The sequence below is a fragment of the Vicia villosa genome, linkage group LG7 (assembly GCF_029867415.1).
Source record: "Vicia villosa cultivar HV-30 ecotype Madison, WI linkage group LG7, Vvil1.0, whole genome shotgun sequence".
Lineage (NCBI taxonomy): Eukaryota > Viridiplantae > Streptophyta > Magnoliopsida > Fabales > Fabaceae > Vicia > Vicia villosa.
Genome location: NC_081186.1, coordinates 73,753,335 through 73,780,459, shown reverse-complemented (window position 1 = coordinate 73,780,459; position 27,125 = coordinate 73,753,335). Strand labels below are relative to the sequence as shown.

The 27,125-nt window shown below is 33.1% G+C and overlaps 3 protein-coding genes across 4 annotated transcripts; 2 read left to right on the top strand and 1 right to left on the bottom strand.

Moving 5' to 3' along the window:
- The first annotated feature begins 335 nt into the window (after nt 1-335).
- Nucleotides 336-3,417, top strand: LOC131617453 (putative tRNA pseudouridine synthase). Its single transcript, XM_058888739.1, has 7 exons — nt 336-606; nt 706-741; nt 1,067-1,179; nt 1,294-1,442; nt 1,661-1,805; nt 2,318-2,752; nt 2,864-3,417. Exons 1-7 carry the CDS (start codon nt 399-401, stop codon nt 3,278-3,280), a joined length of 1,503 nt encoding a protein of 500 aa, XP_058744722.1. The 5' UTR covers nt 336-398; the 3' UTR covers nt 3,281-3,417.
- A 947-nt stretch (nt 3,418-4,364) lies between these two features.
- Nucleotides 4,365-7,662, top strand: LOC131620812 (putative tRNA pseudouridine synthase). Of its 2 annotated transcripts, none has more exons than XM_058891982.1 (8): nt 4,365-4,725; nt 4,802-4,837; nt 5,192-5,304; nt 5,402-5,550; nt 5,732-5,876; nt 6,033-6,437; nt 6,529-6,965; nt 7,525-7,662. In XM_058891982.1, exons 1-7 carry the CDS (start codon nt 4,440-4,442, stop codon nt 6,925-6,927), a joined length of 1,533 nt encoding a protein of 510 aa, XP_058747965.1. In that variant the 5' UTR covers nt 4,365-4,439; the 3' UTR covers nt 6,928-6,965; nt 7,525-7,662. The 2 variants fall into 2 exon arrangements, with proteins under 2 accessions (XP_058747965.1, XP_058747966.1); XM_058891983.1 differs by having other exon boundaries at nt 7,531-7,661.
- Nucleotides 7,545-8,727, bottom strand: LOC131620813 (probable O-methyltransferase 3). The gene is made up of 2 exons (XM_058891984.1): nt 7,944-8,727; nt 7,545-7,847 (listed from the first exon to the last, which is right to left on the bottom strand). The coding sequence occupies exons 1-2, from the start codon at nt 8,715-8,717 to the stop codon at nt 7,545-7,547; spliced, it is 1,077 nt and encodes a 358-aa protein (XP_058747967.1). The 5' UTR covers nt 8,718-8,727.
- Nucleotides 8,728-27,125: the final 18,398 nt, after the last annotated feature.

Below are 27,125 nucleotides of genomic sequence, written 5' to 3'. Positions count from 1 at the left end.
CTTATGTCTTATAGCTTATTACTTTTTCTTCCTTTTTTATCATTATTGTTTCAATTAAAATCTATTTTTAACCCTTATAATTTATTTTAATTTAAAATAAAATAATTATATATTAAATATCTTTTATGTCATTTTACATTTATAAGTTAATTGAACCGCTAATTTTACCAAACACTTCAATGAGCTTATAAGCTATCAGTATCAACCATTCGCTATAAGCTATAAGTCATCAGTCATCAGCCATCAGTCATAAACTATAAGCTATCAGCTAGCTTATAAGTCAACCGCTATTTTTACCAAACAGACCCGTAACATTACGAAAAAAGTGAGTTTATACAAACCAAAATAACAAAAAAACAAAAAAAAAAAAGCAGCCAAGTGAGTGTTGATTGAAGAAGATGGCTGCTGCTTCATCTCTGCGACTCGCACTGTTTCCTTTGCTCAGAATAACTCCATACACAAATACTACATCCATTCTTCGGAATACAAGTTCCGAATATTTCCGCTTCTGCTCATCTTCCCCTACTCCCCAATCATATTCATGGCAACCATTTCGTAAGAAAAAGGTTGTTATGCGTATAGCCTACGTCGGCACCAATTACCGAGGTCACTTTCTTCTAACCATTCCCATTTCATGCTGTTTTCTTTTTTTTCAAACACGTCCTCATATAGATTCTTAATCTTGTTTGCTTACTTTTCGTTCAGGTCTTCAAATGCAGCGAGATGAAAATTCACGTTCAAGTATGCTTCTTTCTCTTCTGTTCTTTCTTCTGTGTTAGTGTTGGGTGTGTTGGTAGAATGGCAGTGTTTGATTAATAAGAAAGAAAAGAAGAGTGATCATGTTAGTAGTTTTTGAGTCTAAGATGTTTGTTAAAATGACGCTCTGATGCGAAACCAAACAGATGCTCAAATTTGAAATATTTACACATCCAACAACTTTATGTAAAATTTAATATAACTAATGTCTGCTCTGTTCTGCTGGTACAATGTAATTCATGTGATTCAATTTGGCTAGTTATTTTGAATGGACTGTTGCTAAAGTATTATTATGGTTTCAAAACTGCAGCTGTTGAGAAAGAACTAGAAACTGCGATATTCAAAGCTGGTGGCATCCGCGAAAGTAATTTAGGGGATTTAGAAAAAATCGGATGGTCCAGAAGTAGCAGAACTGACAAAGGAGTAATTCATGATTCTTTTGTTTTCATTTATCTTGCTTTGTGTTCTGTTTTGGTACATATGCAGCCAGGATATGATAACTTATTCTATTCTATTTTAATACTGTATGTATATTAGGTTCACTCTCTTGCAACGATGATATCATTTAAAATGGAAATCCCAGAAAACGCTTGGAATGGTGACCCTTATGGCTTTTCCCTCGCAAATTATGTTAACTCTTATCTTCCTTGTGATATCAAAGTTATAAGCGTTTTGCCTTCCCAAAGGTAAGGTTTGAAACCAATTTCATTTGTTCATTATCATATTATAATCAGAATTTAGAAATGTAGGGTTTTGTCGTGAAAGTTTTCATTTTTAATGAAGATTTAGTGTTTATTTATTTATATTTTTACTTTTGTCTTGCATATTCTTATCGACTGACTTCTGAGTTTCTGATGCTCTTTTGTCGTGTTCTCTAATTGTTTGATTTTATGTCTTGGAGCAGGAGCTTTGATCCCAGAAAGGAATGCATTTTGCGAAAATATTCTTACCTACTCCCTGCTGAAATTATTGGTATTCAAAGCCACTCTAGCAACGATGAGATTGATTACCACCTGTCGGAGTTCAATGATATTCTCAAAGAATTTGAGGTGTAGTTACTAATATTCAAATCCACTTTTTTTTTTTTCATATTAACTTATGGGTTTGACAGTGCCGCCAATCAATCATAATCGTTTGATCTCGTTAAAAAAATTTGATTTTGAGCATACCGACATTAAAAGTCATTCAAATGATGATTTGTAAGTGATTGACAAATTTGAGACATATTTGGATTTACATATTTGAGACTGTTCTTATGAGACTCTTTGGGAGGGTTTATGAAAATAGCTTATAAAATATCCATTTGTTGTTTTCAGCTTATTTTCGTAAGCTCTCAAGGGTATCTTAAGAAAACAGTTTATACTTTATAAGAAAGTAGTTTAACTTTTTTTGTAAAAATAGCTTATACATAAAACACTTGTATTATAAGCGCTTAATTAATACCGGAATTAGGACTAAATTAGGTCCAGGTTTTCTGATACTTCATGTTTTTTTTCTGTGCTTCAAATGATACTTCCTATTAACATTATTGAATCATGTTATATGTAATTGCCTTTCATAGGGTGGACATCCTTTTCATAATTATACAGCTAGGTCCAAATACAGAAGACATATCCCTCGTCGATCATCCCATTTAAAGCGCGGCGAAAGTTTAACAGCCTACAATTCAGAACATGAGGATAGTGATGAGGAAGAAAATTTTAAAACTGATGTGGCACTTAGAGAAAACACAGTCTACCAAAACCAAAAGTCTTCAGGAACTTTTGATTCCCCGGAACCTGTCATCGGCACCGGTAATGACAAAGGAAATTTGCATGATCAAAGCTCTAGTTCGGTTGTTCGTGCGAAATGGCTATATGAACCTGATGAAGCTGACAGATTAAATGCTTCACATTTCAGAAGAGTTTTTAAGTGTTCTTGTGGAAAGCTTGAAAGATCGCTGGAACATAATTACATAGAGCTCTACATAGAGGGAGAGTCTTTCATGTTGCATCAGGTATCTTCCATACATATTTTATTGTCGGTAACTTTATACATTACTACAAGGTTAAAATGCACACAGGTTGGAACAATAGACTCATGATATTTCCTTTTATACTCTCACTAGATAAGAAAAATGGTGGGGACAGCCATCGCAGTAAAGCGCAAATTACTTCCAAGAGATGTTATAGCACTGTCACTGTCGAAATTCTCGCGAATTATTCTACCCCTTGCACCACCGGAAGTTCTATTGTTAAGAGGAAACAGCTTCTCACTGAGAACTAAGCCAGGAAATGTAACAAGACCTGAAATGCAGACAATAGTTGATTCAGACGAAATAAAAACGAATGTTGATGATTTTTACAGATCAGTTATGTTACCACAAGTTTCGAAGTTTTTGGACCCTTCAAGTGTTCCTTGGGCGGAATGGATTGAGAAATTGGATGCGAACACAAGCATACCAAATGATCAGTTGGATGAGGTCAGGAAGGCTAGGAACTTGTGGAAAGAAAATTCTGATAGTGTAATTAGTGCACATCTTTGATAAGGGAAGGGAAAAAAAAGGCCAAGGTTGCTCTTCTTAACCTGTGAAGTTGATGTATACTTTCAGTGTTATGTTGTGTGATTCTTATCTTCTACTATATATATACTACAGATTGTAATTCATTATTTTTGGGCTTTTTTTATTTTTTATAAGTATAATATAGATATAGAAGTAGGTTGAATGATCTTCGTAAATCTTAACTCAACCGTCAAAAACAGGTTCGAATTTTTGAATTTAGAGTTGTGTGAGTTTAGTGATTATTACTATTTTTTCTCTAAAGAAATAAATTAAAAATTTGAATGACATTTTATTTATATAATACAAAATCATTTAGAAGATTTCAAAAGATGTACTCCCTTCCTCGTTTCTTTTTATGTCATTTTAGTATAAAGCTCTTCAATCAACATAGTAGATTATTAGAGTTGTTTTTTCTATTATATCCTCGTTTATTTTCTCTCTCCAAATAAATTCAATAATCGCCCTCTTTTTACAATGACTAATTATAACATTAAACTATAAAAATAACACTTAAATAAAAACAAAAAAATTCATATAAAACAACGCTTAAAAAGAAACGGAGGGAGTATTAGAGAAGAATTTTGAAAGAATTTTTTAAATTAAGAAATTTAAAAAGGTAATTTTTTTTTTATAGAAATGATGTATCTATTTTGGCATGACAAAGGATAGGGTTTGGGAAAATTATTATAGTATCGTTTGTATAACAAACATGGAGAAAAAGAGAAACAAAATAACAACCTAAGAATATAACACCGGAAAAAACCACGACCAGAGAATAATATTATATGAAAATTGTTACAACCCACTCCAGATAGAAATTGCGGGTGATCGAACCGTGATCCACCCTATCAAATCCAACTCAAATCACCGTTGATCCAACTAATGATTCGTCCCGGGACAAGTGAAATTGTCAACCTTATCTCTGTTACTTTCACAAGGTTTAATACACATAGATAAATTTATTACTTTATACCACAATTAGTAACTTGTGCGTTAGTTAGTAGACAAATTCTCACGATATTCTCCTGAAGAATTTTTTACCATGTCTTACCATATGGATTTCATTGATATGAGAAAGAGTAATATATGAGACCAAAAATGATAGCACAACATAATATGAAACTGAATTTTTGAATTTTTGATGTCTTCTCTTTGCGCTTTTCCTTCACCCGCTTTACTTTCCCTTCCATTTCCATCTCTTGTAAGAGATAAACAAAACAGAGTACCCACTTCACCAATGCCATTTCCTCTATCCCCAACTCGAAACCCTAATATCCAATTTCTTCTTCTCCCTCCAAAATCACTCTTCAAATGCTTCTGTTCTTCAACCACTCACCCCCTTCCTCCTCTCTCCCCCGACAAATGGGAACCGTTTCTCAAGAAAAAAGTCGTTATGAGAGTAGGATACATCGGAACGGATTTTAGAGGTTTTTTTTCTTACTTTTTGTTATTTTTTTGTTGGTGAAATTTGAAGCTAATTTGTGTTACTTATTTTCTTTACAGGTTTGCAAATTCAACGGAATGAACACAAATTGTCCAGTAAGACCTTTACTCTTTACTTGTTTTCTATTGAGCTTCATTGTATATAGTATTTCACTGTATTTGACTTGATTGTGTAACATTAGTTAATTTAGGCTCTATTTGGTAAGCTATAAGCGAGGAAAATAAGCTATAAGTTCGTGATGAAAATACCGTTACCAAATAGGTCTTTTATTGTCATATGAGCTTATAAGCTATAAGCTATATGCTCAAAAATATGTCATATGCCAAACAAAGCCCTAGTTAACTTGTATTTGTGTGAACTTTTTGGAAATTGTATCGACATTGACTAATGTTTGGGATTTGGATTCACTTCAGTGAAATTTTATTATGCTCTTTTTTCATATGATGTAGCTATTGAGAAAGAACTTGAAACTGCTATCTTCAAGGTCGGTGGCATACGTGAGAGTAACTTCGGTGATCTGGATAAGATTAACTGGGGCCGAAGTAGCAGGACCGATAAAGGAGTGAGTAGTTCTCTTAGCTATGTAATATTACATAATTTGTTGTTATTCTGTTTTTCACTGTCGTGATTTCTTTATGATTTTATGATGTGTTTGCTAGGTTCACTCTCTGTCGACAATGATAGCCTTTAAGATGGAAATTCCCGAGAATGCATGGAAAGGAGATGATCATGGCATTGAAATGGCAAACTATATTAATTCTTATCTTCCTAATAGTATCCGAGTTTTTAGTGTATTGCCTTCAACAAAGTAAAGACTATTAGTCACCTCTTGATTATTTACAATGTTTGATGTTTTGATTTTATTTGATAACAATTTTGTTTCTCATATCTTAATAATCTAGTTGCAATACATTAATAGTGTTCCTTTATTTTAATTGACGATGACTTGTCATTCATATTTCTAACTTCATAATTTTGGCTTATTTTAGAAGATTCGATCCTAGAAGAGAGTGCAATCTGCGGAAATATTCTTATCTCCTCCCTGCTGATATAATAGGAATCCAGAGTCATTTTAGTGAGGATGAAATAGATTTTCACATTTCCGAGTTCAACAGTATACTTAGTGTTTTCGAGGTATACTTTTTTTTTCTATTTGTATTTTTCGATTTCAACAAGATTCTATTATACTTTACAGATTTAATTTAGTTACAGTCAAGATAAACCTTGGTTAAGATATAAACCTCTCCTAAATGTTTACATTGGAACATTTTTGTGGCTTTTTTGATGTAGGGAGACCATCCTTTCCATAATTATACTGTTCGGTCTCTATACAGGAAAAAACCCCATGACAGGAAATCACCAAAAAATGGTGACATGTTAAACAGAACAGGATCATCTAGTTTGGTATCAGCCTGTGATTCAGAGAATGAGGAAAGTGACGTAGATGATTCTTTGAGTGATGAGGAGGAACAAAGCTACAAGTGTCCAGATTCTAGTGAATCAAATAGTTTGAATAATCAAAACTCTAGTTCAGGAGTTCGCGCAAGATGGTTGCATGAACCAGATGAGGCAGATCGATTAAATGCTTCTCATTTTCGAAAGGTCGTACATTGTTCCTGTGGGAAGTTGGAGACACTACTTGGATATCGTTATGTTGAGATTAATGTATGGGGGGATTCCTTCATGCTACATCAAGTAAGTCTTACTTGGTTTTATTTCCTAATAAGAGTTTAATTTACATGGCATATCTATCGGTTGAATGCACACTTACTGAATGACTCATCAGATACGCAAGATGGTCGAGACTGCTGTGGCTGTAAAGCGCAAGTTAATTCCAACAGACATCTTTTCATTGTCACTCCTCAAGTTTTCCAGAATTGTTCTCCCAATTGCCCCACCAGAAGTCTTGATTTTGAGAGGAAATGCTTTCAGAATGAGGTCAAGTGCTGGAAGCTACATAAGGCCTGAAATGGTGTCCATGGTTGAATCAGAACAAATTCTTAAATCCGTCAATGAGTTCTACACATCTGTTATGTTGCCTGAATTGTCAAAATTCCTTGACTCGTCAAAGTCTCCTTGGGCGGATTGGGTTGAGAAATTGGATAAGTATTCAAGCATTCCAGATGATCAATTGGAGGAAGTTAGAGAGGCTTGGAGGACATGGAAGGTAAATTTCAAGGCGTAACTGACATGGATGCATAGTATATGCATTCAGTTTTAAAGGTACTGCTCATGTTCAACTGATCTATTTATGTTCAAATTGATAATATATATAGAACAAAACCAAATGTGCTTAAAAGGTAAAACCATTATTACTCAGTTGGTGATCTTTTAAGAACCATTCCTATATTTGTCAAAATGAAATAGCTATCATATATTACTTAATAACAATAGTAATAATAGTAATCGATTTCTTTTGTATTATATAAATTATTATGAACAATTGGTAGTTCTCTGACAATTCAAATGCAATCAGTGTCCCCAAAATATTAAATAGGCAATTGAAGGCAATAACAATTAAACATGTTTGTAAAGTATTTTTCCGCAAATTTTTTTCAACAAACGAACATAATGAAGAGTCCGTAGGACTTTATTACAATGTCTATTAATTTGAGTGCATTCTTCTGAATATATCAAAACTAGGACACAACTATAAAGTTTGTTGCAAATGTTATTTAAAACCTAAATTATTACTGCAATATATGACGAGATGAGATTTATAAATTACAACAACATTTATATAAATGATTATAGGGCTGACGCATTTTGTTTCACTTCTTAGCTGCAGTTTGCTTGATTTTTTCATGGATAGATCTCAATGACAGACCTTAAGCCCAAAACTGGAGTTATCTTGTAGTCACTGAAACCGGCAGAGAAAATCAAGTCAATCCATTCTTTCTTGTTTCTCTCTTTTCCAGCAGGTACTACCATCATCAACATATCCAAGAAGAGTTGAGTTTCAAATGCTTCGTGATTTTCATTATCTTTCTCCACCACCATGTCAATGATAATCACCTTCCCTTCTTTTCCTTTTTTTGCTATTGCATCCTTACATTTCTTTAATATCTTTACACATTTCTCATCATTCCAGTCATGCAATATCCACTGCTTTGTCATTCAAAGTAATAACGATCAAAACCATTTCAAGCAAATTAACAATTTTATAGCATATATCAATAAAATTGTGATATATCAGTTTACCTTCAATAAAATGGCATCAGTTGGAGGAATTTTGTCAAACATGTCTCCACCAACATACTTTAGATTATCACTTCCTTGCAAGCCATCAACAACATGTGGGAGATCAAACACAGTGCACTCCAGTTGTGGGAATGATTTGGCAAAGGCCCTTGCCATGGTCCCTGTGCCTCCTCCAACATCAACCAATGACTCCAATCCATTGAACATTTCCCCACACTTCTCAATCACCACGGTATTCACCAATTGAGCATCGCTCGCCATTGCATCATTCATCAATTTGTTATATCTCGGCTCACTTGCTGCATACTCCCATGCTGTTATTCCATGTGTTGTTTTAAACGGTGTTGGATCATCATTTTTTAACCAAGTAGACAATTGATGAAATGGATTTGTCATAATCGGGTGGAGCATCGCCTGGAGAAATGGCGTCACATTCATTGGATTGTCCTTGAGTAATAATCTAGATGCATCAGTTAACACATACTCAATTTCTAACTCATTCTCGGTAACATTATGCTGAGAGAAAAAGCCAGAATGAGTAGTGATTCGCATCAAGCGAGGGATATCAGATTGTTTCGAAGGGTGGATTGGTAGGGAAGAAATGAGTTTTGAGAGTGACATGGGTTTGCCATAGTTGTGTATGATATCTGGTATGCCTAAATCAACAACACATTTAAGTGACATGGAATTGATGAAGTTGAAAATGTGATTCCAAATGTGACTTTGAGCTTTGAGCAAATTGGAAGCAACATTATCTCCATTTTGGAATTCCATATTTGCTATTTGAATTCTATTAACAAGATTTAATTTATATAGAATGTGGTTTGGAGCTTCACATATATATACTGGAAATGCAGTATTCATCATATTATTATTTAAAGTTCATAGTCATATGCATGCTTTCTTTACCGCGCTGGCTTTATTGACTGTTTTAATATTTAGAATGGGTATTTCTTTTAGATTAGTACAAACATGCAACTCCTAACTAATAAAAATTGATTCAAATGGATGAAGTGTTTTAAAACCCGACTCGATCCGGACGGTCGAATTGTGAATCGAAAGGTATGTATGGTGGGTTAGAAAGGTTAAAAGATTAAATTGAAGGTATGTATGGTGGGTTAGAAAGGTTAAAGGACCGAATATGCAATTGATTTGGCAAAGACCGATGTGATCCGGTCGGTTCAGCAATGAAATCAGTGAACTTGTAGGAATGTTTGAACTGGTGGGCTGAACTTTTTTACTAGTACATTTTGCCATGAGTGAAAAAAGTTTAAAGTTGACACTCCCTCCGTCTCATAATAAGTGTCTCATTTACATTTTTTCCATGTCTTAAAATAAATGTCTTTTTAGAATACCAATGCAACATTTATTATTTTTTTCCACTACTATACCTCTATATATTAACTTTCACGTTTTCCAACTACTCCACTACCTATAATAAATAAGGGTACTTTAGTAAATGATATTAAATTTATCATTAAAATCAACACATTTAATCATTTACTTAAGAACCGTGAAAAACTCAAATAATACATTTATTATGAGACGGAGGGAGTACATCTTTTGCTTTATGTTTTAACTTAAAATATAAAATTTTCCGAATCTTAAGAATTTACCTCTCATCCATTAGTCTATTTCAAACTCTCATGGTAAATATTCTTCGATATTATAGTACTAGTGGTTGTTATTTAATTTTATTATTATTATTATTATTATTATTATTATTATTATTATTATTATTATTATTTATGGTTAAATATGTTTTTAGTCCTTCTAAATATTGTAATTTTCAAGTTTAGTCCCTCAAAGCACTTCCTTTAATGAACCGTCTCTCTAAAATTTTTCATCCATAACATTAGTCTCTGGCGTCAAATTATACTAACGGAAGCGTACGTGACATTACACTTGTAATATAATTTCATTTAACATTATTTTTATGGACTAATGTATACTTATTGAAGTCATACGTGGCATAGTTGTTATTAAATAATTTTGTAATCCAAAATCACCAAACAGATAACAAAAGTAACCCTAAAATTTCTCCTCTTGTTATTCTGATTGCATCGTCTTCTTCGTTTGAAGTGGAGCTGAAGTTTGAGTTACCTTTTTCATTGTTCTCTCACATAAACGATAGTTGTGGTTCCTATTCAGGTTAGTTATTGTACTTTTTTACAATTTGATTTGTTTATGGTACCCACTTGCACTTTGTTGCCCTACAAGGTTATATGTTGTTGCACTTTGTGGCGTGTATATCGAAAATTTGTTTATATTTTATAGAAGTTTTTTTAAAAAGATTTTATAATTATAATTTTATGTCAATTAATAATTTTTTTATATTTAATCAACAAATATACGGTCCGATCAATGATCCATTGGTTTGACCAGTTATCCAATAACCAAGTATCTTAACTGAACCGACCACCGGTCTCAATTTTAAAATATTGGATATTATTACACTTAGAATGTTGTAATTCTTTAAAAGACATGATCATTTATCTATGTAGAATCACTTAACTGTTTATGAGTAGCAATAAGATTTTCTTATATTTTATATGCTAGACTTATAGACAAAAATCTTTATCGACTCTTAAGGTAATATTTTGTATAATGGAATTTCTGGCGACGATCCTTGTTGCCTCTTAAGGTAATATTTTATATGCTGGACTTCTTGGTGAAGATCCTTGCCGCCTCTTAAGAAAATATTTTGCATATTGGACTTCTGGCCGAAGATCCTTGCCGCCCTTCAGGGAAATATAGACAAACTATCTAAACTCTTCTCCTGAGGGACTTAGAGTTTCCTCGGGCGGGATCCAACATATCAATTTTGCCCACGAGGCGCGATTGAAGTATAGCCTATGAGACTTAACTTAAAGTCTTGTCTGAGGGCTTAATAGAAGTTTCGCTTAAGAGGTCGAACACCTCACCTGAGGGACTTGAATTTTCGTTAGTAAGACTCAATATATCTTCGCCCGAGGGACTAAAAGTTCCCCTAAAACAGGCTATCTAAACTCCATGCCTCAGAGACTTGGAGTTTCCTCAGACGTGATGTAACATATAAATCTCGCCCCAGAGGTGCTACTCAAGTCTAGCCTAAGAGACTTATTTTAAAGTCTTGTCTGAGGCCTTGATAGAAGTTCCACCCGAGCGGTCCAACGCCTCGCATAAGGGAGTTGAAGTGTCGTCAATCAGGATGTATATAACTTCACCCGAGGGGCTAAGAGTTCCCATTAAATAGACTATTTAAACTCCTCACCTAAGGGAATTGGAGTTTCCTTGGACGGGATCCAACATATTAATCCCGCCTAAAAGGGACGACTGAAGTCTAGCCTAAGAAACTTAAAGTCTTGTCAGAGGGCTTGAAAGAAGTCCCTCCCAAGAGGTCTAACACCTTGCTTGAGGGACTTGGAGTCTCTTCAATCAGGCTTAATATAACGTTGCTTGAAGGATTAAGAGTTCCCATCAAATGGATATCTAGACTCCTCACTTGAGAGACTTGAAGTTTCCTCGAGTGGGATCCAACATATTAATCACTCCCAAGAGGCAAGAATGAAGTCTAGCCTAAGAGACTAAACTAAAAGTCTTGTTCGAGGGCTTGATAGAAGTCCCGCTAGAGAGATATAACGCCTCGCCTAAGGGATTTGGAGTCTTGTTAGTCTGACTCAATTAACTTTGCATGAGGAACTAAGAGTTCCTATCAAATAGGCTATCTAAACTTCTCCTTCTGAAAGATTTGGAGTATCCTCGGGCGGGATTAAACATATTAAAATCCTCCTCCTAAAAGACTAAGAGGTTCGGATAAAGTTTAGCATAGACTTAACTTAAAATCTTGTTTGAGGGCTTGATAGAAGTCCTGACCGAGAGGTCTAATGCCCCACTTAAGGGACTTGGAGTCTCGTTAGTCAAACTCAATATAACTCTAGGGCCAAAGAAACCCTAAGGCCAAGAGTCTCTATAAATACTTCTTCCCTAATGGGAGAAAGACAAATCATAACTTAACCAACATAAAACATAACACAGAGCCTCTCACCTCACGTGAGTTGGCCTATCTTATCACTATAAACATCATAAAAATCACCAAACAGGGCCTCTCACCGCTACTGGCAAGCCTTAATCACCCTCATTTACTAAGATTTCTAAGTATCCCCTACCTGTGTAAGGATACCACACATATTTGTACTTTTTGACAAGTAAAAATTCATTTGCAGGTCATTAATAGTAGAAAAGAGGGCAAAATCACGCTTCAAAGACCTCTGATAGGCAACTCATACAGTAAAGGTCGTATGATCCAGTATCCACCACCAACAATTTTGATTTCATCGAAAAATTGTTAAAAGTACTAAAGCCTTATAAATAAGAGGAAACATCACCATTAACTAGCGTAGAAGCACACATCATTTATTCCTAGCGAAACATTACCTATTACGAGAAGAGTATTAAATGCACACATTTTCTATGCTAGCGACGTTCCATCAAAGGCTTTCACTTCTCTAGATCGAGTGACCAAGTTGGAGCATATTTGGCAAACCCTCATCCTATAGAGTATAGACAAAGGCTTTGGAGAACAACTCTCTAAGTCGTTCACGAGGCATAAGATGGAAGGCCCAATGATACGAAGACAATAAACACACAAAACAAGTATATTTTTTCCCTAGAAACATACGATTGTGTCCTCTAGAGCTTTGCTGAATGTCCAAATCAATCTAACAGCTGGCTGTAATCAACACCTTACTCCACGCTTAGTGTTGTTAGCCATTTCTCTTATTTAAGAGGAAAAACAAGTCATTTCTCAAGTATTCAAATTCATTCTCACTTACACATATCTTTAACTCTTTTAGTGAATTAGGCGTTGTAGTGCTAACCTTACAAGTCAACCTCTACTCACCATATCAGATGTTCAGACCACTGTAACAAATTATGCTTCCTCATTCACCGGTCAATTCTTGTTTCACTACAGAACAATTATAAAAGTCAAATGATTTCATTATATATATATATATATATATATATATATATATATATATATATATATATATATCGCTCCAAGTAATGATATTGTCTCTTCCAAATCACTACTACAAAAATCATATTTATCTCGGACGCGAAATGCATTAACCTCGTCTTCATAGACGAGGTAACGAAGAGTATCGTGAAAAGATGTCACTTTACTTCTCGGTTAATTTAAAACCGATAGGTTTAGTTATTTGCACATGGGTTTGAACCCTAACATCTACATTTTTATTATTTTTAAAACTACCGCATGATACCTCTCGATTTATCATTAAAACTGAGGGTTAAGATAAATTGTTTTTTTGGCTTAAATGCACTGTTGGTTCCCTAGTTTGATGATTTTTAACTTTTAATCCCTCCATTTTAAAAACCAACTTTTTGGTCCCTCAACTTTACATCCTTTAAAATTTAGTTGCCCCCCTTCAATTCTGCAAACCTAGCAGAATAGGAAAAAAGTATATTTTTAATGACAAAACAATGATGACTTGGCTAATTTTTTATTTTATATTTTCTAATTAAATAATTAATTATTTTATTTAAGTTTATTTAGAAATTTATTTGGAAATTATTAAATTTATTTAATACAAATAATTATTGATAATTAATATTAGTTTTTAAAGAAATTACTTAATTAAAATTTTTAAATGAAACTTAATTGGATTTAAGGCCCATATTCTAACAACATCTTTAAATTCTCCTTACATTGTTTACACGGAATATTAATAAATTAATTTATTTACAAACTACGTTATTTATCAAGAATATTACATTGTTTACACAAAATATTAAAAAATTAATTTCTCTAAAGATTTGATTTTTGATCTTCAAATCATTAAAATTTGGAGTAGACTAAATGTTGGGTGCCAGATATTCTTTATGGCTTTTGTATGCATTTGTTTATGATATAAAACAAAAGAAGAGTTAAATAAATGAATGATTTTCTGCTTAAATAAGCAATTAAGAACACAAACCTTAAACCCAAATAATTTTCTGCTCTTGCAAATAATCATAGAGAACTTTTCATAGCAAATGCCCTTGCAAACCTTAAAATGGTGGATGTAGATAGTTTCAAGCGTTTCATGATGTTTCACTATCAATTTTTAATATTCAACATACTTTTATAATGGAATTTTTTATGTTTCACGCGGATAATTAATGGTAGTGTCTTGAGCGTTCATACTCATCAAATGGACGACGAAGATTTGTTTAAGGACGATGATAAATATCCTCAATAATCACGCTAAATTTTCCCCCTCGATTTTAAAAAACACCGATGTAAAATATGTTTACCCCTCGATTTTAATAGAAAATCGAGGTGAATAACCTTTTTTTAAACATTACAGTATTTATAGAGAATATTAAAATGCATTGATTACAACAAATTCAAATTTTGTTGCATATCCATCTAATTTTTTAAGGCTGAACTCCCTTCTTTATTTAACTGGAAGTAAGAATGATTTTTTGCACTTGCAATCCATCATAAAGAACTTTTCCAACATTCTTTAACTTGAAGCCAAGATTTCATTTACGCAAATGCTTTCACAAGAAAGAGAATAAAATATATAGTGGTGGATGTAATAGTTTGTTATGGATTGATGTCTTGTAAATATCCTGAGCGTTGTTTTATGAATGTAGGGTAGATATTCGTTGTTGTATCTATGTAACAAAACTCATCGATTTTGTTAAAAAACCGAGAAAAATAGTATTTTCTTTTTTAAATAGAAAATAAAATAAAGTAAGTAAACCACTCGTATTAAGAAAAAACTGATGTAACACGTTTCAATCAAAAAATGGTGAATGATGAAGAATTGAAAGTAACATGCCGTGTTTCAATTTCAATTCTTAATCAGTTACTATTTTATATAGACTAAATACCCTTTTTCGTCCCTTATCTTGTACTCGGGATCCAGTTTGGTCCCTTAACTTTTAAAAAGACCGTTTTGATCCTTCAACTTTTTCAAAATGATTCATGTTAGTCCTTTCTGTCCATTCTGTTAGTCAAAGTCAAATTATAAGCCTAGGTGGCACTGACATCCACTTCCACGTGGTTCAGGCGAATTTTGTGACTGATTAACAATGGAAAAAAGCGTCAATAAATTTGTTTATGGGTTTTAATTAAGTTCTTCATCTTCTTTCCTAATTTTGGTCAAATTAAAAATGTTAGTAAAACTTAATCAAACAACACAATGACATTGCAGAAACATTTTGGTTGGGGGTATTGATTTATTTGGTAACCTTTTCTAAAGTCTTCTTCGGATTCTAATCCATGACATTGCAAATGAACAAGAAGAAACAAGAAGAAGCATAAACATCTTGATGAACACCTTTCCTAAATTTCTGGGTTTTGATGCTCACATAGTTCACTTTATTCTATATAAAAAAGCCAAAAAATCGCAATGCTCACAGATGCTCATAGACATGCCTATACACATCATACAAGCTAAACAACACATATACAAAACAAAAACTAGAACCAGCTCCATCAAAACAATACACAAGATTCTGCTGAAAATTAAAAACCCAAAAATTTCAATTTGTCAAACTGAACACCAGATTCCCATCTCAAAACTCCAACATCGCTATTACTACTTTCTCTAATCTCAAAATCTCAACAGTTAAAACCTCAACAAATCGTCATTAAATGAGTTTACGAATCAAGATCCGGAATTTTTTGTGTTTTTAATGGAAAACCCATATAATGGGTAGAGAAAGTGAGTCTTCTCTCAAAAGCTTCTTTCGTGAATCTGTAACTATTTTAAATTTAGTGAGTATCGATTCCAGATCTGGCAGTTCTTGTGATTTTTCATTTGATTTGGGATTTGGAGAAAATTAGTTTTTTGATGGATCTGGGGGTGAATTTTAATATGAACCTTAGTAAAGGAAGATGTGTTGTTTGACTAACTAATATATGTTGTAATAATCCCATTGTTGCTGGGTCAAGTTTTCCACAGATTATTTTTGTATTCGTGCTGCCAATGTCTTCGTACTTCAGTAACAAATTAAACTTTGAACAATATCTAACAACTTTGAACAATATATATTGCACCTTCAATGAGATATATTGGCTTATAATGTAAGAAGATCCTACCTATTTAACCAAACTTGCGGAATTTTGTTTATGACATGAAGTTGGATGCATAAATAATTTGTTGGGTTTTAGGAATTTTGTGAGTTTTCAATTATTTTAGTTTTAGGGATGAAGATGAAGAACATTAATGAAAATTCAGAAAAATAAATTTAGTGACGGATTTTCGGTCTCTAAAGTCGTCACAAAAATTAAAAGTTACACATCAGCGACTAATTGATGATGTTAGTGAAATTTGGACGGAAAGGATTAACGTGATACGTTTTGAAAAGATGAGGGATCAAAATGGTCTTTTTAAAAGTTAAGGGACCAAACTGGACCCCGAATCAAAGATAAGAGACGAAAAATGGTATTTAGCCTTTTATATATGTGTGCAATTTACAACATGTTTTAAAATAAATTTCTCAATATTCTCAACCCAAAAAAATAATGTTGTTTTTTTCTTCTATTGACAACATATGAATGTTATTTCAAAAATACAACAACAACATCAACACCATTATGTGAAATAGATTGCAAGGGCAGAAAAATGTTTTGTTCAAGATAGAAGAACACATAACACTGAATTTTTTTTCTAACTTGCAATCAATTCCAAATAATGATGCATACGAGTTTGGCGTGTCTACATAAGTTAGAATTAGAATAATATCGGTTTAAAAAGTGCTTTTATAGTAAAATTTGGTTATTTTATCTCTCGGTTATTACAAAAATCGAATGGATAAATCATTTAATTTACACTTATAAGAAAATAAAAACATAAACTTTAATAATTGAGATTCAAAACATGTCCTAAAGTATTTTATCCGAGATAATATTAAAAACAGAGAGAATACATAGTTTTTATTTTTAAGAAAACAAAATATGTCGCTCATTATTATTGTACTTCGATTTTTTGTTGAATAAAATGAAAATTGTATTATGAAATATATTATTTGTAATATTACGAATTCCATTTGATAAAATAAAATAAAATAGGATTAAAAAGAAAAAGAGGGTGTGTATACAAATAAGGTAAGAATTAAATTGTATCTTTGGCAAGATAAGTATATCTTTTATCACGAACAACATTAATTTTCAATCAGTAACAAAACGTTAGCTTTTTCCTAAAAATATTACTTTTTATTTATTTTAAATTAACCGATTTATTCCTAACACACAAGCAAATGAAGCTTTATAATTCTAGCCTCCTTCAAAAAAACTATCCAAAACTTGTTGACGACACCTAATTGTAAATTATGTAGATTGATAAAAGTAGAGACTTTACGTGTTCAATTTGTATTTGTACCTGACATCATCAATATGAGATCATTAGCTAGAATACAAAATACAAAATAATTCTCAATTTAAAAAAAATAGTAAAATTTAAGAATAATAAGTCACCAGTAATTCAAAAATCATCTTTCCTTTTCATTTATGGCTCAAGTATGTGCAAAATTGAAAAATTATTATGAAATTCACCAAATCAATATAGACATGAATGATACATGAAGGAGAGAAAGAGAAGAGAGAAAGCAATATTGTATTATCTTCTTCCAAAAATATCATTTACATCACAATGTGAATTTTATTTATAGGATTCAAATCCAAGTGAGATGGAAAGTCACATATATTAATGGAGAATAGGAAGATGAAAAAGAAGAATAAGGATGGACATCCACTTTAATCTTTATTCATAACACTCCCCCTTGGATGTTCATTGAGGATATGCCTCGTTAAAACCTTACTAGAAAAAACTCAGTGGGAAAAATTCTAGTGAAGGAAAAAGAGTACAATATCCTTTGAATGTGAATTGCTTCGTTAAAAATCTTACCAGGAAAACCCAATGGAACAAAACTATGGTGAAGGAAAAAAGAGTGCAAAACATATGTATTCCTCCCCCTCATGCTGACATTTACATGTGAGACGATATTATTTGTAGTAGTTGCTTAAAATTTCTCCTTATAAGACTTACTGCATATGCTATGTCGGGTCTAGTACAGACCAACATACATCAAAGAACCAACTATATTAGCATATGAGATGCTATTCATATAGGCTCTTTCGACATCAGTACTGGGACAGTAATCAATACCCAGCTTGAATTGAGGGTTTGTCGGAGTCACAACTGGCTTCGAATTCGACATACCAAACTTTTCGAGAATCTTTCGTAGATATGCCTCTTAAGATAAGCATAACTTCGACTTCTTTCTATCTCTTTGAATGTCAATTCCAAGAATCCTAGAAGCAGCTCCTAGATCCTTCATATCAAACTCCTTATTACGTTCAGCCTTCACCCTCTTTACATCTTCGACACTGTCGCTGGGTATGAGGATATCATCCACATATAGAAGCAATATCACAAACGAACTACCAGGTTGAAATCTGAAGTAAACACAGTGGTCGAACTGACTTCTGGTGAAACCTATGTGTGCCATGAACCTGTCGAACCTCTTATTCCATTTCCTGGGAGATTGTTTAAGGCCATACAAAGACTTCTTTAATTTGCACAGATAATCCTCCTTGCCGTTTTCTTCATACCCTTCAGGTTGCTTCATGAGGATTGTTTCATCTAAATCACCATACAAGAAAGCAGTCTTCACATCCATCTGTTGAAGCTCTAGGTCGAACTTTGCCATGGCAAACAACATTCGAATGGATTTGTGCTTCACAACAGGTGAGAACACATCATTAAAGTCCACCCCTTCTTTCTGAGTGAACCCCCTTGCGACTAACCTTGCCTTGTATCTCTTCGACATCACTCCTTCAATTCCTTCCTTAACTTTGAAAATCCATTTACAACTGACTAACCTTGCCCCAACAAGTTTCTTGATTAGTTCCAAGTGTGATTATCATGAAGATATTTCATCTCATCATTTATGGCCTTCAGCCATTCAGTCTTATTTTAACTCCTCATAACTTCCTTATAGTCTTTAGGTTCTTCGTCTAGAACCTCACTTGTAGAGAATAAGGCATAAGCTATAAGATCTGCATACCCAAGTCTTTGAGGTGGCTTAATGATTCTTCTCGACTTATCTCTTGACAATAGGTAGTCATCGACAGTTTCCTCAACTTCCTCAACATCTTCTGCTTCTTCTTTGACTTCATCTGGGATATGCAATTCAGAATCAACATGCTCCACCTCAACAGGAATCTCTTCCTATTCCATCTCTTCTGCACTTCGACCATCATCATCATCATCATCAGTTTTCTTGAAAGCCATCTCAGCTTCATTGAAAACTACATCTCGACTGGTGATGCACCTCCTATGACCTGGCTCTACGAACCATAGCCTATAAGCTTTGACTCCTTCAGGGTATCCCATGAACATGCATTTTAGAGCTCTAGGTTCGACCTTGTCTTGCCTAATGTGAGCATAGGCTACACAGCCAAATACTATCAGTTTGTCGAGATCTGGTGGATGTCCCGACCAAACTTCTTCAAGTGTCTTCATATCTAATGCTGTCGAAGGACATCTGTTTATCAGATATGTTGTTGTTGAAACGACCTCAGCCCAAAACACCTTCTTTAATCCAGCACTAGTCAACATGCATCTGAATCTCTCCAAAATAGTTCGATTAAACCTTTCAGCCAAACCATTTTGCTGTGGAGTACCTGCAGTAGTTCGGCGCCTTGCAATACCAGAGGCAACACAAAAACTATCAAACGCCTTATGGCAAAATTCAAGGTCATTATCGGTTCTCAACCTCTTGACCTTCCTGGCAGCCTGATTTTTGACCAGAGTCTTCCAACTTTTGAAATTCTCAAAAGTTTCATCCTTAGTCCTCTGGATGAATACCCACAATTTTCTGGAATAGTCATCTCCTATGGATAGGAAATACCTAGCTCCTAAATGTGATGGACACCTTGCAGGCCCCCAAAGATCAACAAGGATATAATCAAGGGATCTATGTGTTCTTTGTTTCCATTTGTTGAACTTCATTCTACAAGATTTTCCAAGTACACAGGGTTCACAAAATTTCAGCTTTTCGACGTTTTCTCCACCAAGCAGATTTTGTTTCCCTAATTCGACCAGAACCCTTTCACTGACATGGCCCAATCTCATGTGCCAGATTTCTGTCTTCGACAAAGGTTTCGTGGATGCAACATTTGTCGAACCACTTACAACTTCAGCCTCAAGGGTATACAAGCCTTGTTTCTTCACGCCTCTCAAGACTTCCTTCAACCCCTTCATGACTCTTAGGATACTTTTCTCTCCTTGGAAAACATATCCTTTCTTGTCGAATTAACCAAGAGAAAGCATATTTCTCTTCAAATCAGGAACATACTTGACTTTAGTCAACAACCTTATTGACTCATCATGGAAATTGAATCTCACAGATCCAACACCTACAATCTTGCAAACTTTGTTGTTTCCCAGCATTACTGATCCACCATCTTGATCATATAATTCCTCGAACAAGTCTTTGTTTGCAGTCATGTGCCAAGTGCAACCTGAATCTATAATCCCCTCCTTCCTAGAGTCACTGCTCGAAACCACAAGGATATCAGATGATTCAAAATCATCTTGAACAATGACTGCATTGCCATTATCCTTACTTCCATGATCTTTCAGGCGTTCAGGGCTCACTTTTCTTGTGTGACCCTCCTTCTTACAATGATAGCATCGAATACCAGATGCTTCGCCACTATAAGACTTCTGCTGACTTTTTCCATTCTTCTTGTCAAACTTTCCATCATTTCCCAAGAATTTGCCTTTAACGGCCAAACCTTCACCAACAGCCGAAAGTTTATGCTCATTTCGTTCATTCAATTCCTTAGAATATAGGGCTGATTGAACTTCTTCAAAGATCAGGGACTCCCTTCCATACAAGAGAGTTTATTTGAAGTGAGCATGTGATCGAGGCAAAGTGCACAATAGTAACAACGCTTGATCTTCATCATCGATCTTCACATCAATATTTTCAAGATCAAGAATCAGTTTTTTGAACATATCCAACTGCCCAGCCAACACTTTTTCTTCAATCATGTTGAATGAATACAAAGCTTGCTTCAGGTAGAGTCGATTTACCAGCGATTTGGTCATGTACAAACTTTCAAGTTTCACCCATAACCCTGATGCCGTCGTCTCCTTTGATACCTGCCGGAGAACCTTATCACCAAGGCTCAACAAAATTGCACCGTGTGCTTTCTCGATCATGACTGTCTTCTCTCTTTCCGTTAACGCAACATCCATAGCCGTCACTCCCTTCAACGCTTCCAAACAACTCGGTTGAACCAGTAGGGCTTCCATCTTCAAGCGCCACAAACCGAAATCATTCACTCCGGTGAACTTTTCAATCTCATACTTTGTTGAAGGCATCTTTTTCCACGCTCACCGCACCAATTTGTTGTGAATTCAATGCCAATAACAAAGTATAAAACAAAGAAATAATAAAGAACAAGGAAAAAGAAGAACACAAGAATTGGTTATAACTGCTATTCTTTTACTTTCTCTTAGAAAACAAGATTATAAGAATAACAAATAACCTCTCTCACCCTAAATTAGGATTTGCAGTATGCAATGATGAAAGACTAGTATGCTATTTATAATAAAACCTAACATACTAATTAATGGGCTTTCTCCACAAGGCCCATTACACAAGCTAACTTAATAAACAAGCTAACTTAACAAATTAGGAACATTAAAACCTAATTTAACACGCTAACAACCCTAGCATCTTCGACACCAGCATGTGAACAACCTTCAGCTTCATGCTTAATCATGTCGAATCAGGAAGCTTCCCTTTGACCATACTAGAGTTCGATCAAATATTTCACATTAATTTTATAATTATTTATTTTTTAAAACACGAACACGCACACGTACACAAGAGAACGCGTGTGTAAAAATAAAGTAAGAATTAAATTGTATCTTTTGGAAAATCAATATACATTTTAGGGTTAATATGTTTTTAGTCCCTCTAAATATGGAATATTTCACGTTTTGTCCCAAAAAAATTTCTTCAAAGAGTCGTCCTCCTAATATTTATCATCCACACTTTTTGGCGAATGGGTTTACACATGATAGTGACATCATGACAAATATGTTGACGTGGTATGCCCCTTCACATAAGATCAACATCATACTTCATTATAAAAAATGCAATAGATTGCGGGGGTTACAAACCTCCATAAAATTACATAGACTCTTGTCATTTCTATGGTTGTTTACACACTTGTCAAAGCATAGATTCTTCCGTCAACCACCTCAAAATGTGTCCCTAGGTTATGTCTTAGCCGTTAGGTTTTCACTAGTGATCCTCCAAACAACACCAGCGTGTGCAAAATTACTAATAGAAGCCATAATGATACTTTTAGAATCAAAACATTAACTAGGCACTAATACAAAATATACCTTTCGTAACATGTTATTACCTCAGTTATTCAATCAACCAAAGTAATAGGGGATATTTAGGCGCTTACATTTTATTTATTTATTAAAATATTTTTTACTACGGTCATTAATAACAACTGCTGTGAAAAGTGGGAAGAAATCACTTTTCACCACGGATGGAATTCTAACCGTGGTGAAAAGTGGCGTCTAGTCATGGATTCGAATCCCAACACCACTATTTATGATTTTTTACTTATTTTACGCCACATTTAACCACGGCTGAAATTGCAACTTTGGTGAAAAGTGATGCCTTCTTATTTTTTTAAAAGATATATAATGCTCTTAGTTCATTCACTTTTTCCCTAAACGTACTTATACAAACTTCATCTTCGGCCTCCAAACTTCTTCCATTTACGAAACACTATTTCTCCACTAACCCAAACTTGAAAACATCATTTCTTCCATATATGAAACTAAAAACATTTCTTCCAATAACAAGTTTCGGAACTCCATCATCTCTTCTCCAAATTGAACGAGGTATGGAAAGCCTGGATTCAACTTAACAACGTTAGTTATTATTGTTGTGTCAGGTAAAATGTTATTGTTTAATGATTCTATTTATTTATTTTGTTGTTGTTGTTCTTATTGTTGTTCTTGTTGTCATTCTTGTTGTTGTTGTTGTTTTTGTTTTTGTTCTTGTTGTTTTTGTTGTTCTTGTTGTTTAAAAATATTTAATATATTTTGATAAAAGTTATCATTGTAGTCGGGCAAAACATGTGACAAAAATAAAAAATGTTAATTGGCCTTTCACCATGGTTATTTATTACAATAATGATTATATATAACACATTTTTTTTCTTCTATTTATTACCACGGTCAATATACTGTAGTTATAAATAGCCTATTTACAACCACATATTATTTACAACCACACATTAACTACAGTTGCTCAACCGTAATTATAGAGTTTTTACAATCGTGATTATAAATATTTTTCGCAATAACGAGATAGTGTACAATATTCATGTGTTCTTTCTTTGGCAGCTGATAGACAAATGCCCAGTGCCATAAATATAATGGTGAAGGACTCTAGTCTCTAATGATTGGTAGGTGGCGCAAATAAATATTCCTACTGTGTTGGTTATGAATAATTATTATGGTGCCTCCTAATATGTTATACAAATTTGCTACCTGCTACTCTTCCTCTTGCTTTTGACATTATTAAGTAGTTCTTATTTTATTTGTTACCCGCTTTTATATTTTAAGTAGATCTCACTTGGTTTGTAATTTTCCCTTTCTATTTATTTGGGCTCCTCTTCTTTGTAAGCGGGTTTTAAGTACCTCCAGTACTCTCTTTCAATGAATTCCTTGCTTATAAAAAAAATAAGTGTACTATTTTTGTTACAAAAACTCAAACATCATAGCTATTAATGATAATTGATATCACCGACATTCATTACATTCGTTTTCTAGTTCTTTTAGTTTTGATTTTCCGATCTAAGTTTTAGACCATTATTGATTTTCCGATCTAGTTCTTAAATAGCTATGATGTTTGAGGGTTTGCTCAACCCTTGTTTTTAGAGATTGAAAAAAAATAACAAGGGTAATTGTTCATTCATCATACTCTTCTAGTAGGTGCGGGATCTCTAGTATATTGACTTTGCAGACCATCCAAATGTTGAGATGTTTTTTAAGGGTTTGTGGACAATCTTGCTCAGTCAAATTTCGTATTGAAGAAGCATGATGTATTGCTACCGGCATGGATGGAGATTGTTGTAAGCTACTAGGAGCTGAAACAAATATTTCTTATTCAATTTGACACTTGGGAGCTGCATTTGTTTCGACTCACATATTTTAAGGAGGTTTGTAACCTCCTTGCAATTTAAGGTGTTTTTTATAGTTAATTATGTTGCTAACTGTGACACGTCACGTCAGCATATTTGTTATATTGTGACTGCTACATGTATATTCAGTAATAATTTTTTTTTATGGCGTACCACGTCAACTTCTCTTAACAAAAGTTAACTTGATAGATCAAAAGTGTGAATGGTAAATATTAAGAGGATGATTCTTTAATATTTTTTTAAAATTAAAAATAAAATAAATTATATTTATAGAGATTAAAAACATATCAACTCTATATTGAAATTCTTTTCAAAAGTATTACTCTTCTTATTTAAATTAACCAATTTATTCATAATAACACATGAGCAAATGAAACTTTTTACTCCTATATTTCTGAGACTCTTATCACCTTAAATTTTAAGGTAGACTATCTCTAAAATTTTAAGTAAATCAGGTCCAGTAGCTTGTGTAACACTATTTACAAACTTATTACGAAGATTACGGTTAACAAATTGTGTCCTTTTTTTGTTGTGAATTCAATGCCAAGAACAAAGTATAAAATAAGGGATGAATAAAGGACAAGGAAGAAGAGGAGAACACAAATATTGGTTATAACTGCTATTCTTTTACTTTATCTTAAAACAAGATTACAAGTTTACAAGAATAACAAATAACCTCTCTCACCCCAAATTAGGATTTGCAGCTTAGCAATAATGAGAGACTAGTATGCTATTTATAATAAAACCTAACATACTAACTAATGAGCTTTTTCCACAAGGCGCATTACACAAGCCAACTTAATAAACAAGCTAACTTAACAAATTAGGGTTTAAACACTAAAACCTAATTTAACATGCTAACAACCCTAGCATCTTCGACACAAGCATGTGAACAACCTTCGACTGCATGCTTAACCCTGTCGAACCAAGAAGCTACCCTTCGACCATACTAGAGTTCGATCCAATATCTCACATTTTTAAATCAGATAGTTGGACCTTTATAGAGTAGTTTTTTCTTGATAAAGGGACAACTGATAATACCATTATACTCCAAGAAGCAATTCGTTCCATGCGAAAATCTAAAAAGAAAAAAAAAGCTGACATGATGTTCAAAATAGATCTTGAAAATGCCTATGATCATGTTAATTAATATTTCTTGGAATTTTAAAGTGAAACAAGTTTCCTCCCATTACTATAAAGATGATCATGTACTGTGTAACTAGCTCCTCTATTCTTTAGAATGAGAGACGACTATCAAATTTTATTCCGACTAGAGGATTACAGCATGGTGACCCCCTTTGACCCTATCTATTTGTTATTTGCATGAAATTCTTGTCGTAGGCTATCATCAGGGGAGTCGATGAAGACCATTGGAAACATGTCAAGTTATCTCGTAATGAACCCCCTCTATCACATTTATTTTTTTGCTGATGATGTTATAAGTGAAAGTTATAAGTGTAGGAAAGAGAAATGGTGAGTGAAAAAGTGAGAAGTGGGGAAAAAATAAAGTTGAAAAAAATATCAAATAAGAATTTGACATTTGATAGAATTTGGTGAATTTTTTTTGAATAACCAGTTTTTTTAAAAAAATTCCAGAAATAACAAGTATTTCAAATAAATTACACAAATAGCAACTTTTTTTAAAAAAATACACGTTGTCTTCAGGGGGGTGGCGACAACACTTAAACCATATAGTTGTCGCCAATGGGCCTGGCGAATGCATGCATAAAATAGGTGTTGAAAAAAAAATAAAGGGGAGGTGTTGTCGCCAGGGGGGTGGCGACAACACTAAGCATTTGCACATAGTCACCAGGCCCATTGGCGAATTCATTGAAATTGGAGTGTTGTCGCCACCCCCTGGCGACAACGTGTTAATTTAAAAAATAATGGCCATTTGTGTAATTTATTTGAAATACTTGTTATTTCTGGAATTTTTTTTAAAAAACTGGTTATTCAAAAAAAAAATCAAATTTGGTTGAAATAAGGCGAATTAATTGAGAGATTATATTTATACTATTTTAACCTTTTGCAAGTGTTAAAATTTTTAAAGTGAATGATATTATTGGTAGTTTGTATGCATGTTCTTTTAATTGATAGATAATTGAGTTGATTGATTGATAGTTGATACATTAATCAATAAAATATATAATATTATATTTTTTTTTAAATATTAAATTAAAAAATACATAAACAATCTTTATACTTCAGGAACCAACTTTAGTTTACTGTTTAATTTTTTTTTATGTTTAAAAACTCATTAATTAAATTATAAATTATATTAAATAACTTTATACATATCATTAAATAAAATAGATTTATTGCGTAAGACTTAATTTTTTAATATCAAGACATTAAATAACCAAATAATAAACTATAATATTTAATTTATTACATTGAGTTAATCAAATTTATTTTTTCACCTAATACTACTTTACTTTTTAATGTCAACATAGATATTAATTAAATTATATATTGTATTAATCAATTTTACATATACCATTAAGCAAAATTATTTTTTTAAAAAATTATATAAAATTCAAAATTAGAAATATGACTATTCATGTCATGTACTTGTGAACAGTAGTATCAAAATTTGGTCTAAATATATATATATATATATATATATATATATATATATATATATATATATATATATATATATATATATATATTTGTAAATTAATTAATTAATATACGCACTAAGACTCAATTAAAATTATACAGATGGATAAAAGTAGAGACTTTACGTGTTCAACTGGTATTTGTACCGAGAAAAACTTGCATGGATACGGACATAAATCATGAGTGTTAGAAACAACCAATAAGAAAAGAGAAAATTTTAAATTTATTTAAAATTTAATTTATTTTTTAATTGAATTCATGGGGTGGTTGTTATTGAGTAGGAGAGAAAAATAAATATTTTTTATTTTTTA

Coding starts and splice junctions, on each gene's coding strand:
- LOC131620813 (XM_058891984.1), bottom strand. CDS start 8,717: ATGGAATTCCAAAATGGAGATAATGTTGCTTCCAATTTGCTCAAAGCT. Junction 7,848..7,943: donor CTGATGCCATTTTATTGAAG/GTAAACTGATAT, acceptor ATGACAAAGCAG/TGGATATTGCATGACTGGAA.
- LOC131617453 (XM_058888739.1), top strand. CDS start 399: ATGGCTGCTGCTTCATCTCTGCGACTCGCACTGTTTCCTTTGCTCAGA. Junction 607..705: donor CGTCGGCACCAATTACCGAG/GTCACTTTCTTC, acceptor CTTTTCGTTCAG/GTCTTCAAATGCAGCGAGAT. Junction 2,753..2,863: donor AGTCTTTCATGTTGCATCAG/GTATCTTCCATA, acceptor TACTCTCACTAG/ATAAGAAAAATGGTGGGGAC.
- LOC131620812 (XM_058891982.1), top strand. CDS start 4,440: ATGTCTTCTCTTTGCGCTTTTCCTTCACCCGCTTTACTTTCCCTTCCA. Junction 5,305..5,401: donor GTAGCAGGACCGATAAAGGA/GTGAGTAGTTCT, acceptor TGTGTTTGCTAG/GTTCACTCTCTGTCGACAAT. Junction 5,877..6,032: donor GTATACTTAGTGTTTTCGAG/GTATACTTTTTT, acceptor TTTTTGATGTAG/GGAGACCATCCTTTCCATAA.